Source organism: Triturus cristatus, chromosome 4_2, assembly GCF_964204655.1.
Source record: "Triturus cristatus chromosome 4_2, aTriCri1.1, whole genome shotgun sequence".
NCBI classification, from domain to species: Eukaryota; Metazoa; Chordata; class Amphibia; order Caudata; family Salamandridae; genus Triturus; species Triturus cristatus.
The window spans coordinates 262,029,090-262,043,710 of record NC_140586.1 but is presented as its reverse complement, the minus strand read 5'-3'; the positions used below and the strand labels follow the sequence as shown (position 1 = coordinate 262,043,710).

Below are 14,621 nucleotides of genomic sequence, written 5' to 3'. Positions count from 1 at the left end.
GAAGATTAACACAGCCAGCAAAGCAGCCAGTAAATGGGGTACGCTTCACAGCAGCTTTTGGTTAAGGTGGATGCTGAAATTGTCTGGCCTGCACTAGTATCGTTGGCATGAAAATTCCCTCTAATCGGTTAGGCAGCTGGACTCAGTTTTTATAAGATGAATCAAGTTGTTTGTTGAAAACCGTCAAAGGAACGCATCAGCAACGGGTGAAGACATGTCCTTTCAGCCCCTTTCATTCTGTTAGACAGTATTGTTTTGAAAAGACAACAAAATGAAATACCAATTTGTGGCCTCCTAAGAGTTAAACTATTTCACAAAAACAATCCAAACATTAAATTATCAATTCCAATGATTGGGCTCCATAAATATATTCACATAACCTTGATTATCATATGTACAGAACAAAAATATATCATAAAATAAATGCACTCTTGGCAATATCATACACATTCACTTTCTGAATAATTCTTATAACACATGATATGCACAGTAACCCAAATAGTTAAAGTAATAGAAAGGAACGAAAAGTCATAAGATTTATGATACAGAAATCTGACCATCATCTTGAAGGTTCAAATTTAGAATGCACCAAAACTGCCACTAAAATGTTCAATCTTGATTCTTTATTTTTCTTTCAATTAACTTTATAATAAGCATGCCAGGTCAGCCAATATGTTTCTCTTTCTAAACAATTTAGGTTGCGTGATGATAGTTCTTAGGGCACATCCAAGTGTATGCTCTGTTCTTCCAACTGTTAATCATTGTTGTCATCATAGTCCATTTTAGTTTTTCCCCAGTAGTCTGTTTATTTAGAATACACTAGAGTCGTACTTGTTCATGTTCTGTCCTAATGGTGAGTACAGTATATGTTCCTAACTGTATATTGCAATACAAGTGGTAGTAGGCTTGTAGCTAACTGCCCACACACTTCGGCCTCAATTGCTACACCAGTAGATGAATTTTCCTTCGCTCGAGCATATCCCACCTATGTGTATAAGGCCACATCAACAAAGTCACAAAATCAGCTTTGTACCAACACACTAAAGTGTCCCATATACGCCTGGTCAGTAGTTCATTAAGATTGTTGCACACCACTTCATAAAATTCCCCATATGCTTCCTTGCCACCCCCAGGCATGATCATAAATTCTGCAGCATGACTGGTCATATGCATGATGAAACATTACCAAATATCACATATCCTCTTTCATTGGCTCTCCATTGAAGTCTGCATTACTTTAAATCTCTGCACATTACAGTAAAGGCCTTAATTCTCCTAAGAATAATTCTGTAACTGTGAGAAGTTGACAATCTTGGCTGTATGTCACACAACCAGAAACAGCTCTCTGCTCTTTCTGGATATTAAACCTGGCAAAAAGCAAAGACATGTACACAAGCATTCTTTTGTGCAGCTCCATGTTCAATGGGAGCTCAAGTTATTCTTTCCTTTTTAATAATTTTGCCTTTCAAAACTCTTACTGCAATCTGAAACTTTTTGTGCTGAATATTGTTTTTTTGGCTGCTACATCTGGCAAGAGAGTGGGTCAACTTTAGGTGTTTTGCAAAAACCCCATTCCTAACCTTTTTGCTGGACGTGTCGTAAGAGTCTAACCCCAACGTCTCCAGTGAGTAGCTCATGAGCTACTGGTAGCTCTTCAGCTACCTGTCAATAACGCTCCTGTGTGTACCCGAGCTTATCACATTTAAAGATTTTGTTTGGTTGAGCTATCACATTTATACCAAAATTGAAAAGCGTGTATTTGAGATGAAAATGTGTTTATTTTCAGAAATGATAAGCTGTAATTTGGAGAAAAATTGTTGCATTTCCAATTCAGCCATTCCTACAGCATGTATTTTCAGCACTAAGATACTGTAGTTTTTGTGTATTATAGCGCACAGGACCCCTATGGTCCCTATTGGACTCCGTAGTATAGTGACGTAAGTGATTGGGTGTGGTTGATAAAATTATTGATGCAGTACGTTTCATTTAGCAGTTACACTCTAGAGAATAAAGATGTGTAATATCGAGCTCCGTGTGCAGCGTGATTCAATTACATTGTTATCGCGCTGGGGAGGATGCTATAGATACCATTCAGGGTGAATGTGCACTTTACAAATACATTAGGTTATGATATATTTAAAGATGATACTTCAGTGATAATTCTTGCGGCATGATGGAAACTTATTACCTTGGTGTCATGGGCATTGCAGCTATGGCTATTATGTCTTACCCATAAAGAGCCTCTTCAACACCTTTTTAAAAAAAATGTTTACATTACTCCGTTCAACTCTGCTGGATGCCTTGAGCTGATCTCTGCTGGTAATCTTACATGGGGTGGTCACTAATTTGATCTTGTCTAATGTGGACACTATTACAAAACTAATAATATTAGTAGCTCAGTATGATTTTCAATGAACATAAGTAGCAAAAAAAAGGTTGGAAGTCTCCAGCTTGACCACAGGTAACCTCAAAGTTATATTTAGCCTGATTCAGTGACTGGTTTTCTTTCATTAGCCCTATATTCCTCAACATACTGAGGCCGAGAAGTGCATTTATCCCATGAGCCTCAAAAGTATCAACTTTTGCATCTGAGATCAGATGTGAGAAGCCATTACTGTGGGTTCTCTGTGCTAAGAAGGGCATGGCAGAAAGATTGTGTTTGATGTGAAACTGTGCTATAAACTAGAAGGAAATGAATCATCTATGGAGATGCAGGCTCATTCCACTAGAGGAAAGGATCTCTTACTGTGATCGTGGGAGGAGGGACTTGGTTTAATATAATTTCAGGTACTTACTGCGTGGATATGGATGTTCAGTTTGTAAACAGTTTGTGGATGTGCCCTGCTGCTGATAGATGATTATCGTTGGCTCATCTGACCCTGCTCCAGTTTGAGGATGTACGGCTAAGGATCTTTTCTACAGTTGTGGAACTTCTGCTAAGCATCCAGTAGAAAAATGGGTGTCCTGAAAACAATTTAAAGGCATGGTTAGAATGATATTATTATTTTGGAAAACGGTCATTTAGCAGTTAAGCTTATGAGTTTGGCATAGAACTAATTATAAACTGGATTCATAACTGTTTATCTAAAGTGTATTTTACGAAAACATATTTTAATGCCTCTTTTAGAAAAGTTTCATTCATGCCATTTATGAAGGAATAGCCGCGGGATTGCAAAGCCTACTTGATATTACTACAAAGAAAGTAAAGGACATGGAGGAAGAGCTTCTTGGTCATTTTCCGCAGAGTGAGGTAAATGATGCGTGATTTATATATTCTACATTACATTAATTTCTATGTTTGTGCTTTAGAAATCAGACACATTTATAATTCATTGTTAAGTGTTTACTAGTTTTTTCAGTGTAAAAAGCTCTTTTTTGATTTTACGTATTATAAATATATTTACAAATGCCACAGCTTTTTAACAGTATAAAACCGTCTATTTACGACAATGTCTGACCCACGTTGTTTGGCATTCATGCCTAATATGCAAGGTTCAGTTTATTTTGGGTTAAGCTGTGGGAAGAGTGACAACATCATCGCCTCTGTGGGGGCGGTATCTGCCCATTACTGCTGCAAAAGTGGTGTGGATCCCATTTATTGAAGTGGTAACCCAAATGTTTCCTTTGTCTGAAGGAAGGAGTGACACGGGTGCTCCTGGGTTATTTAAAGATTAAAAGAGTACCAGTTTTTCAGGGTTGGCACTCAGCCACAGCTTAATTCTGGACTACATTTGATTATTTTTTATTTTTATGGTTGACATTTGAGTTACCCTTCTGGCTCGATTTTTGCTCTCCAAGCCAAGTCTTTGCCTCCATTGTGATGATACTGAGGCACCTTTATACTATAATGTAAATGTAATTAATATGCAGGCTGCTAAAAAAGCATGTGCCAAGTAGCAATGGATGTTAAAGTGAATTTCTGATAAGAGAAAAGACTATAAATAGGGAACATGCTGAAAACTGTGCTCAGTACTTGCATATAAAGTTTTCCAGCATTGAATCTTTCAATTACTTTCATACTTTAATTAATCCCCCTAGTCTGTTTGCAAGTCCCTAGTAATATGTTATGCAGAGCAATGTGAAAATATAGATATATTTATTGTATAGTGTTTGTAGTCGATCCACTTCGTTGTTCGTTGTGCACTGCAGCCAATGTGGTGAATGACTTCTCCAATTTCCCTTAGTGGGAGTTCCTGCATTCTTTTCTGCTTTATTTAGCATTGCAGTGGCAGCTACCTTGAAGAACCAGATAATGGACTTTGATTTTCCGAGGCCTTTTTATGTTAGCTTGACTTCCTATGGGCTGTATCTGGTTAGCTGACCCAATGGAAAGTTCCTCTTTATTAAACTGAAAACTTGATGTCGTTTTATAAATATGACTTTTTACATTTTGTTTTCTGCCTTTAGCTTTGAAAAAGCAGCATATCTTGCAAACCATATGTTGGAAGGTGTACTTTAAAACACTGAATTCAGATATTTTGAAATATGTTGAATAAACCCAATAGAATCTACCCATTTTGAAATTGCACACATCTCGTGTGGGAAGCTTTTTACAAGAAAACTGAGAGTAATTGACAAAGGATCTAAATGGAACAAAATCAATTATGTTTTTGAAATCTCATTTGAAGAAGGTGCTCTCTCAATACTGAGGATATTGAGTGGTGCCCCAGTTTATAAACCTTTGCGTTATACATACATGTCAGCATCACATTGAGTGATGATGCTAAAAGTGTATGAGCTGAACTCTCACTAGGATTACTGAGAACTTTGGTTCTTTCTTTCTTAATGTGCATGCCTTTTGAAACCATGCACACTTGTTCTTTATGGTTGCTGAACCTTAAGACCGTTTACCTCATTACAATTAGTTCTGTGCATTTTGTCGACGAATTGCAAAAGTTGTTAGTGCAACGTCCTTATAAGACGTTCTTCCATAACAAATCGGTACTTTGGACTCCAGAATACTTTCTTCCGAAAGTGATGTAGGCCTTTCATGTCGGGGTGGTTGTCTTCTCTCCCCCACATGCCTCGAAGGAGGACCAAAGGCTTTACTAATTAGGTCACTACAGCCTGGACTTCTATATCGATCAGGCAACCATCCCTTTGTTTGGATTCACCAGTGAAAAGAAAGGAAGAGCAGTTCACAAACTGACCCTTTTGAGATGGGTCATGACTTGCTATTCCTTGGACAAAACTAGGCCTTCTGAGGGCATTTGGGCTCATTCCATCAAAGCCAAAGTCGTCACTACAGCTTTAGCTAGGAGTATTCTTGTGTTGGGTATCTGCCAGGCTGCTACAATGGCGTCCATCTACACTTTTAACTGCCACTGCTGTTTTGATTGTCAGGTCCTTAGGGAGGGTCATTTTGCCAGCTCAGTCCTTCAGGGCTTTCTCAGGCTCATCACCTTTGGTGGGGGTACTGCTTGGGTATCTTTACAGAAGATGAGGATTCCGCAGTTAAAATTATCCATCAAAAGAACAAGTTACTTATCTTCTGTAACATAAATTTCTCACCGCCATCTCTCATGTGGAGTGGACTTTAGTTAAGTCTGAAGATTCTAATTTAGATGCTATGAAACCGTTAACCACCAATTTTTCAGTTGCTCCATGTCTGATAGTGCATCTGCATGCTGGGGTGGCACCTAATATACTCACTTGAAGCTGCCACAGAGTCATTGGCACCACAAGCTGATGCGCGTGAGCATATGGTAGAAAAGTTTTCTGGAGCCAGTGGGGTGCTGGGGGAATTAAAAAGGGGAGGAATCACCAATTAGAGTATCTACCATAAAAGCGTTACCAAAGGTAAGTAACTTTTTCTTCACAAACGTCTAACCAGGTTGTCTCTCACAATAGACATCTTAGGTTTATAAAGCAATGCTGATTTTATATCCATAGGGAGCCAAATCCAGAGTGTAAATAGCAGTGTGTGCAAAAATCTGTTCAGTAAAGTCAGTCTTAATCCTGCAGTCCTAAATGCTTATTCTAGTGTTTGATAGTCTAATTCAAGCATGTCTTTTTGTATTTTTATAAAAAAAAACTCTGCATAGAAAACTGTAGTTACCTGTATCTGCCATTCTTTATCATCATTGTCATTATTTCATAGATTCATGTTCAATCTTCCATAATGCTGTTAAAGAGGCCACCTATACATTCCCACCCACACTTGTGCTGTGGAGTGGGACGTGGCACACAGAACATTTAACAAGTATACATATGCAGCCCTTCACAATATTTGAGAACAAACGAGCACCTTAGAACATTAGACAGATTAACAAAATTCTTATATCTTTTAAAACAAGGCAATTCTAAAAGGAGATTGTGTGGGGAAACCAACACTTATCCTAGCAGTTTCTGTAGATTCTAATTTAAGTAACAGTACTATTGCTTCCTGTCCTTGTAAATTATACAACCATGAGTGGGCCTAAGAACCTCATTGTGCAAGAGAGTCTACAATCTGGGTATAAATGCCTGTTTCTAATTTCCTTACTACACCACTCTAGTCACCTGTTATAACAAAATTAGATAGCTGTTCAACTTTAATTAGTTGTTCCAGTAGTTATGATGTAAGAACTGCTACCAGGGCCAGCAGCCATTTTGAAAGGCAGACGAAGCATAATTACAGCTACAGATTCCTCACCTTTCGAATATTCCCCAGGGGTCAGACTGGATCTGGAAACCTTTCAGTAGTATCTCTGCACTGACAGCGTTCTGCTCTGGAAATTGCGTGCAGGGCCCATATGGGCACCACCCCTGCGCGCTAATGTCAGTTCCTTTCTTTCTGCACCCCAAGAAGCCTGTCCTGAGCTTCCTTCATATTTCTCAGAGAACTTTCTTCACAATTTTTTCCAGTGTGCAAGGAATGTCACCCCCAAAAACACAAGGTTTCAAGCCCTCTAGGGACTGTTGCACTCAAATGTCTGTGACAGATCCCCCTCAGGTATTCCTATGGTGTCTAGGGTTATCCCTCAACTTTAAGATCTGCATCGACTACACATCAATGATCTAGAAGGCCATCAATGGTCACGAGACAAGGCTCTAGGTCACTAAGCACATAAAGACTCATTGATGGAAGCTCTCCAAGTCACGATCTGCATCCAAAGTTCAGTCTCGGTCCCATTCCCACTCCAAGTGGTTGAATCTGCTCGAGAGGTCAATCTTTCTCTGGGTCGAAATAATCAGGTATGTGTAAGAAGCAGCACAGGAAATCTGAGTTGAATTCTGCTCCCTTATGTTACTCCGTTGCCTGAGCTGGCGTGAGGGTGGAGGCACACTTCTCGATCTTGTTCCCAAATTCTCCCGACCCCTCAATTGGTTCTGACACAACCTGAGTATCTGAGGACTTCAGACATGCCACAACATATTGACGAGTTCCGCAGGGCTATGCTCCGGCTCTTCTGATCCTTACTGACTCTCTCTTGCGCTTCTTCAGGTCCCTAGGAGTTGAGAGGCCTTCTGTCTAGATTACCTCCGGTGGGTTCGCCCCCGACACAAGTTTGATCCTCCGAGCCCATCTTGCCTCCGACTTCACTTCCGACCCTGCTTCTGGAACCATGACCTATGCTGGCCCTGGGCTCTCTGACACCGATTCCATCAATGCTAGTGTCAGAAGTCTCAATTGTTCTCTCCAACTAAAGTCAGATCGAAGTTGCACCCTCTTTTTTTTGTCAATCACATAAGTAAAACAGCACACACTCCATTCCCTTTTCAGGACAGACTCTGACAATGACTATGACCCGGGTGATGAGTTGACTCAACCCTACCAGGAAGCTAATTGGTACAAGGACCTACAGGATGCTAGTGGGCTTGATATGCCCCCTGAATGGGTCTCCTCTCAGCACTGGACATGCTACAGAGGTATCTGATTCCTACGCCATGATGGTGCTTTGGGCAGCTGAAGTTCTTTACCTCTAGTTCTCCACCATGGAGGGTAAGGCCAACATCTTGACGGAAGTCCTCTAACCAGGAAACATCTTCTAAGCACCTCTTCCACTTAATGAGGCAGTAACTGATACCTTATTTGGGGTGTGGGCCAAACTTTGCTCTAGTCCCCTAGTCAATTGAAAAATTGTAAGGCGCCATCGGCCTGCTCCAGGCGACTCTGCTTTTCTTTCACAGCACCCTTTGCCCGACAACCTAGGGTTGCAAGATTCCACAAGGTATTCAAATCCTAACACCTTTCCTACAACTCCCCCTGATCAGGAAACTAAACTGGTAGAAATGTTTGGCAAGCGTGTGTGTTTGTCCGCCAATCTGGTCTTAAGGTCTGTTAACGCCAGCTGCTTGTGGGCCAGTACTACTGGTATTTCTGCTCTTTTCTGGTGCACAAGAGGCCTGTGGCATATTTTAGACCTGCGCCCTTTCAGTGCCTTCCTCCGGAAGGAGAAAGTCAAAATGTTCACATTGCCCAGGTCTTATCTGCTCTAGACCCTGGAGACTGGATGGTAGTGTTGCACATGCAGGAAGCCTATTTCCGTATACCCATCCTGCCACCTACTTGTGTCACCAGTGTTCCGTGGTGGGACAGGAGCATTTTAAGTTTACTGTGCTCCCTTTTTGTCTCACAAGTACTCCTCTGGTGTTCACAAAAGTGATGGTGGTGGTGGCAGCACATTTTCGTAGGTCAGGGGTGCCAGTCTTACCCTACCTCGACAACAGGCTGTTGACGGTGGGCTCCGACCAGGCAGTTGTCAACCACCTTCAGACTAAAGTGAACCTCCTGTCATTTTTGGGGTTAACTATCAAGATGCCGAAGTCACACCTAACCCCTTCTCAGATGCTCCTCTTTATCAGAGCCATTCTGGATAAGGTTCAATGTTGCGCCTTTACCCTGAGAAAGAGAGTTTAGCACATTCAGGCTATGATCCCGATCTTTCAGCCTCGGTCCTGGATTTCAGTAAGGTCCACTGAAGCTGCTGTGAACTCAAAGATGTAATTTCAGATGTCATCACTGATGTCATAAATGTTGTCATAGAACCTGTCATGAGTGATGTAATATGTGAGGTCATAAGCAGTGCATGACAGGGGCGGCAGTTCTGGTTAGCCCTGCCAACTATAACTGGTGAATTTCTGTGTTTTTTTTGAGTTCAGAACATTAATGTTGTCACAAAGATATTCTTCTAACTATAACGTCCCTTTAATCTTGTTTTTTTCCATTGAATTTCTAACATTTCTTCGGCAGTGTGCAGCAGGGGATTAGCAACAGGGCCAGGCCCTGTGGCCAAACCCCAAGCAGGCTGCCAACCCCACTCTGCACACAGCTTTTTATGCTCAGCATAGGGTTGCTGTTTGGGCCCCTGGGCCACATTGAGGGGGCCAAACATGTATATTAAGGGGAGGGGGCATTCAGCCCCCCTCCCCGAGCCTTAATTGAACCCCATCCTCTGGAGCCAGTTCCTTTAAAAATGGGGATGGAGCTATGTGCCCCCTTCCACAAGCCTTAAAAGGGCCCAGGTTCAAAAATAATTTAAACAGTGGGGCATGAGTCCATCCCTCCCTGAGCCTTCTTGGGCCTCAGGTACCCTATCTCCCTGGCCAAAATAGAAGATCCAATTGTTACATCTGAAGAAAACGTACGATGGTGGAACCAATATTTCAAATGACATGGATCGCCTTATTGGAAATGATCTAGAAACCTTGATGATATTATAATCTCTAGAATCCTCAGCAGACACCAGAGGATTTGAGGGCACGGACAATACAAACATTTGTTTAGCACAAGCTGGGATAACACAATCCAGTGGAAAGAGTGACCTAAAAAGAAAATCTAAAGCTATCTCTCAGAACCCACATGACGCCCTTGATGTGTTCAACAAAGCAATCATCGTGGATTTAAAGAATCTGGGAAGGAGAGATAATCATTCCTGGTGCTATAACATTCCCGTTACACAGTGGCAATCTATTCAAGCGCTCAAGAAAGATGATTCTCTAGTGATCAAACCCTCGGACAAGGGGGGGAACATTGCCTTGTTTAACAAGGACCAATATTACAAAGAGGCCCTGAGACAACTAAGCGATGAACAATGATATCTGCCCATCGAGAGAGCGGAATATGTCAATTGTATCGGAACATTCCAAAATTGTCTGCAGAACTGGCGTGATGAAGGCATGCTGGATCAAGACGAATATACCTTCTTGCATTGTGAACATCCTGTCCTTCCAACTTTTTATCATCTCCCAAAAGTACATAAGGAATCTTCAGGGAAGACCCATTGTTGCCTCCATCAATAGTCTCTTGGAGAACAGAACACCTCCATATATATTGACAATTTTTTTTATCACCTTTGGTTAAGGACTTAAGTTCCTATGTATGAGATACACATGATGTTTTTAGACTAATTGAGGGTATAACCTGGGAGAATGATAGTTATTGATCACCTTGGACATAACTAGCTTATATACTTGCATTAACCATGAGCAAGGTATTGCCTCAGTAAAATGGTTCCTAAACAAAAGATCTCTCAAATATCAAAAACATAACCTCATGCTTCTAGACATGGTTAGATTCCGTCTAGAGGACAATATTTTTATGTTCTCAGGACAACTGTACAGACAGCAGCGCGGAACAGCGATGGGCATGTGCTTCGCCCCCAGCTACGTGAATTTGTTCATGGGCTGGTGGGAGAAGCACATGGTCTGGGATGAGGTCTTTGAGAACTGGGTCAAAAAGGTGGCATTATGGGCAGGATATATAGATGATCTGTTAATTGTGTGGCGAGGTAGTCGTTCAGCTGCTGAAGAGTACATAGCCTCCCTCAATACCAATGATTTAAATTTGGCATTCACTGGCGTATCAGCAATACTAAGGTATGCTATTTGGATTTGGAAGTCTATGTGGAGAATGATAAACTGCTAACGAGATTATATAGAAAATCCACAACAGGGAACTCAGTCCTACACGCAAGGAGTTACCATCCTAGAAGTTTGATCAAAACTGTGCCACTCAGCCTGAATATCTGAAAGCAAAAGCTGGGGCCTTAGAAGGATTTAAGGCTAGGGAAATACTAACAGTACTCTATATGAGGCAGAGAAAAGGGCAGAAACAGTGACCAGATCTGAACTCCTAGAAGCGAAAACTACTGGCACCTCTAAAAAACAAAATGAAGGGGGACCAGTGAGGATGATTACACACTATAATGAGAAATCACCCCAGATAGTTCAGATTTTCAAAAGAAACTGACACATCCTCCAAAACGACAACATACTAGGAAAAATTATTATGCGAGTCCATCAGTGACCATCTGGTACACAGTCACTACCGCCCCACCCCTCCCTAAATTGACAGTGTCAACGGTTTCTTTCCATGCATGAAATGCAAAGCCTGCAAATACAGCTGTAAAGTCACTAATTACAGTGTTACACAGCAGGGCTCCAAAAAACTCTGGATCATAATCGGTTACTGAACTGCAATTCAGAGTTTACAGTATATTGCCGGGTGTCCCTGTCCCAAACGCTATATAGGGAGTACCATTCACCCCACCAACAAATGCATTTTGGAACATTTGCGGGCCATCACTAAGCATGATGTTAACTATCCGGTGGCGCCCCATTTTAAAAATACCCATCAGAGTAATCGAGATCTACTCAAATTGTTTTGTATCGACCAGGTCCCAGAGGATGAAAGAGGGGGAGACAGAGTTAGGAGACTGCGTACATTACAATCAAGATACATTATAGACCTTCAGACAAAAGCTCTATTGGGTTTTAATAATGACAAATGTGCGTACATCTGAAATAGAGATGATATGGCTATTTGGCCATATTTGGGTTCCTCTGCTGAGATTTATCTTATTCTATGCACTAATGTATTTCAATTTGGACTGTATTTTATTGATCATGAGAAGCTGTAACAGGGCTGGGCAAGCTGTTCGAGAAAACATGTACTCTACCAATACATTTGGATTGCCATTCAGGGCGTAATTAATGAAAGATGTGGAGATCTATATGAGTGTTTCAGTATTGCTTCTCAGCACTGGATAATACCATATGCATTCACTCACTCACTTTCTCCTTCCGTGACTACATCTTGGTTGCCCATTCAGGGCATGATCGCGCAAGGACGTAGGAGACTTATTTTGCTGATTGGAGAAATTACAGAGTAGGTTCTTGCCATGCGATTAGGGCAAATTAATTTGTTACAAATGATGAATTTTCATAATAATTTTTTCACCTTTGCATGAGAGCATGCTTTTCTCCCAAAGGTCTGATTCAGTCTGTATCACTTATGATTTATATGTGTTTTTAATGAATACATGTTTGTGCTTTAAACATGTTACAAGATGGCTGCTGTTATTTGGTTAAATGTAAGACGTTCTTGGTCCGTTTTCTCTTTCGATTATTATCACATCATGCACTTTATTAGAATGGCTCAGTGAACAAACACTAACTGTCATAGATAAAGGCGTAGTGCCCTAACGCATCTGTCAGTGCGAGGAGTCTTGCACATTAAATGCACTTTGAAATAGAGATAGAGAGATAGAGATAGAGAGATAGAGAGAGAGAGAGAGAGAGAGAGAGAGAGAGAGAAAATAAATAAATAAATATTATTTACTCGTTCATTAGGACATTTTGGTAAAATCCTTCATCACATCTGCAAGGTCACAGGCAGTATGGTTGACTATTTGTGTTCTCTTGACCTTTTTATTTTGCTATTTACATTTTAGGTCGAGCGTGAGCCAGCACACAAGCGCTGCTCTGGGAAGATCAGTTTTAGTTCAGTACAGAGAGAAGGTTCGCCTCCTCCCTCCCCACCCCCCCCCCCCCCCCCCACACTCTTATTTTTCATTGGCTTGTGTGTTTGTCCTTTGTAAATGCTGGCTTCTGATTGACTATGTGGCTTGTTAGTCCCTCCTTAGTACAGCCATGTCGTCATTTGTATCCTCCCATGGCTACTGGCCCCTTTACTTGGTTGTTACATGGGGCGTGTACTATTTTCTTTATTAAGTTTCTCCATTCACGCAGTATTGTCCGTGTCTTCACCTCTCCCCCAAATGCCCGATGTTCACACTAACAAGCATAGACACCTTCCTCTGCACGCTTTAATAAATACCATGTGTCACAGTAACGGCATGTGACACCTGCTGCAGGCACCGCGCGCACACGTACAGAGCAGGCGGCTTTGTGGGGAGACTGAGCCAGGCCCATAAGAAACAAGGAAGCAGGCCTCTGGTCCGGCGTTCCTGCGAGGCAGAGGTTATTGCACAGAATAAGGGAGCGAAGAATGCAGGGAGTGGAGAGGAGGCAACAGTTTGTGGAGGATGTTGTATATCTGAATAACAAGGCTGACAAGCTCTGATTTCAACTCATAATTCTTGGCTTTGATGTTTTCTGTTTTACTTCCTTTCTCTCTCTTCCATGCTTTTGTCTCTCAACCTGTTCCGTGCTCATGACGGAACCACTCCGTCATGAGCCACGGGCGAGCTGTGCTCATGACGGAGTGGTTCCGTCATGCTGCGGCCGTTGGCGGCCGCTCCGCCCATGCGGCGCTAATTCCCCGCCTGTGCGGGCGATTAGCGCAGTGGGAGGAGTCGTGACGGAACCACTCCGTCATGAGCACAGCTCGCCCGTGACTCATGACGGCGTGTTTCCGTTATGAGCACACCAGCGCCGCGGCGGAATTCGCGCCGCGGCGAAGGGGTTAAATTGCGCTGTATCAAAGTTTAAAGTCGAAAACCAAGTTCTGTCAGGGCACAAGTCCTATAAATTATTTACATAGGCAATGTGCAATTATGTAATGCGAAAGTGATATCGCAGGAAGTGATGCGTACCAGTAACTTCAGCATCGCTGCAAGTAACCTCACCATAGGTAAGCGAGGTGCCGGTAACACCGTCAGGCACCCCAGATAAACAACGTTCCGGTAGCCCTCCACATGTAAACAACGTGCGGCCAATTCCACCCTGCATGTCAGTGAACGACGTGCCCCTAACCCCACTTGGCGTGCTAGGTAAAAGCGTGGAGTGCACTGGACGACGCTTCCCTCCAGAGGTGGTAAGGGACCGGCCCGAGAGCAGAGTAGACAGTGGGAAACCAGTCCCTCAAACACCTCAGCGCCGCTCACACCCCAGGTGGCATCGGTGCATTCTGCGAAAGGCAAACTCACACCACTTAAAACATGCCTTTATGGCGCTTGCTGACCGTGGCGTTTCAATGACATTGTTTGGGAAACTGTTGCTGGGGGCGAGGGCATGGCCGCACCTCTGTCACTGGTAGAAAGCCACATGGAGCTGTAAAACATGGGAGGGCAGCTTATCTTTAATGGGGCCGCCAACTTCAGTCCCTTACATCCACGCCTGCCTCTTTAAAAATCAGTAACCAGGAGTTCCTAGCGTGCCCAGTGTTTGAAGACGCGTGGGGTAAGTTTTGAACACATTTCCTTTGATGGTCCATTTACCAAAGAACAAGATAACTAGATAGACCAGCAATGGAGAAATTTCCAGTTGACCAGTTACTAGTGTTTTTTCTGAATATAGTTGCGGAATGTGCATTAGACTATATATGACCATTGGAGGAAAAAATTCAATTCTGCATGTAAAATAAAAACACCAACTGATAAGCAATCCCTAAAGTACACAATGAACCAAGAATCAACTCTAACTGTATACATTGCACTTCATATGATGATTAAAAA

General features: G+C 42.2%; 1 protein-coding gene across 2 annotated transcripts in view; it reads left to right on the top strand.

Moving 5' to 3' along the window:
* KIF14 (kinesin family member 14) overlaps nucleotides 1-14,621 on the top strand; it is a 624,724-nt gene that overhangs the window by 560,158 nt on the left and 49,945 nt on the right. For both annotated transcript variants that reach the window (XM_085601461.1, XM_085601462.1), the window contains one exon: nucleotides 3,128-3,250. In XM_085601461.1, the coding sequence (XP_085457587.1) occupies nucleotides 3,128-3,250 (123 nt within the window). The remainder of the gene's footprint in view (nucleotides 1-3,127; nucleotides 3,251-14,621) is intronic.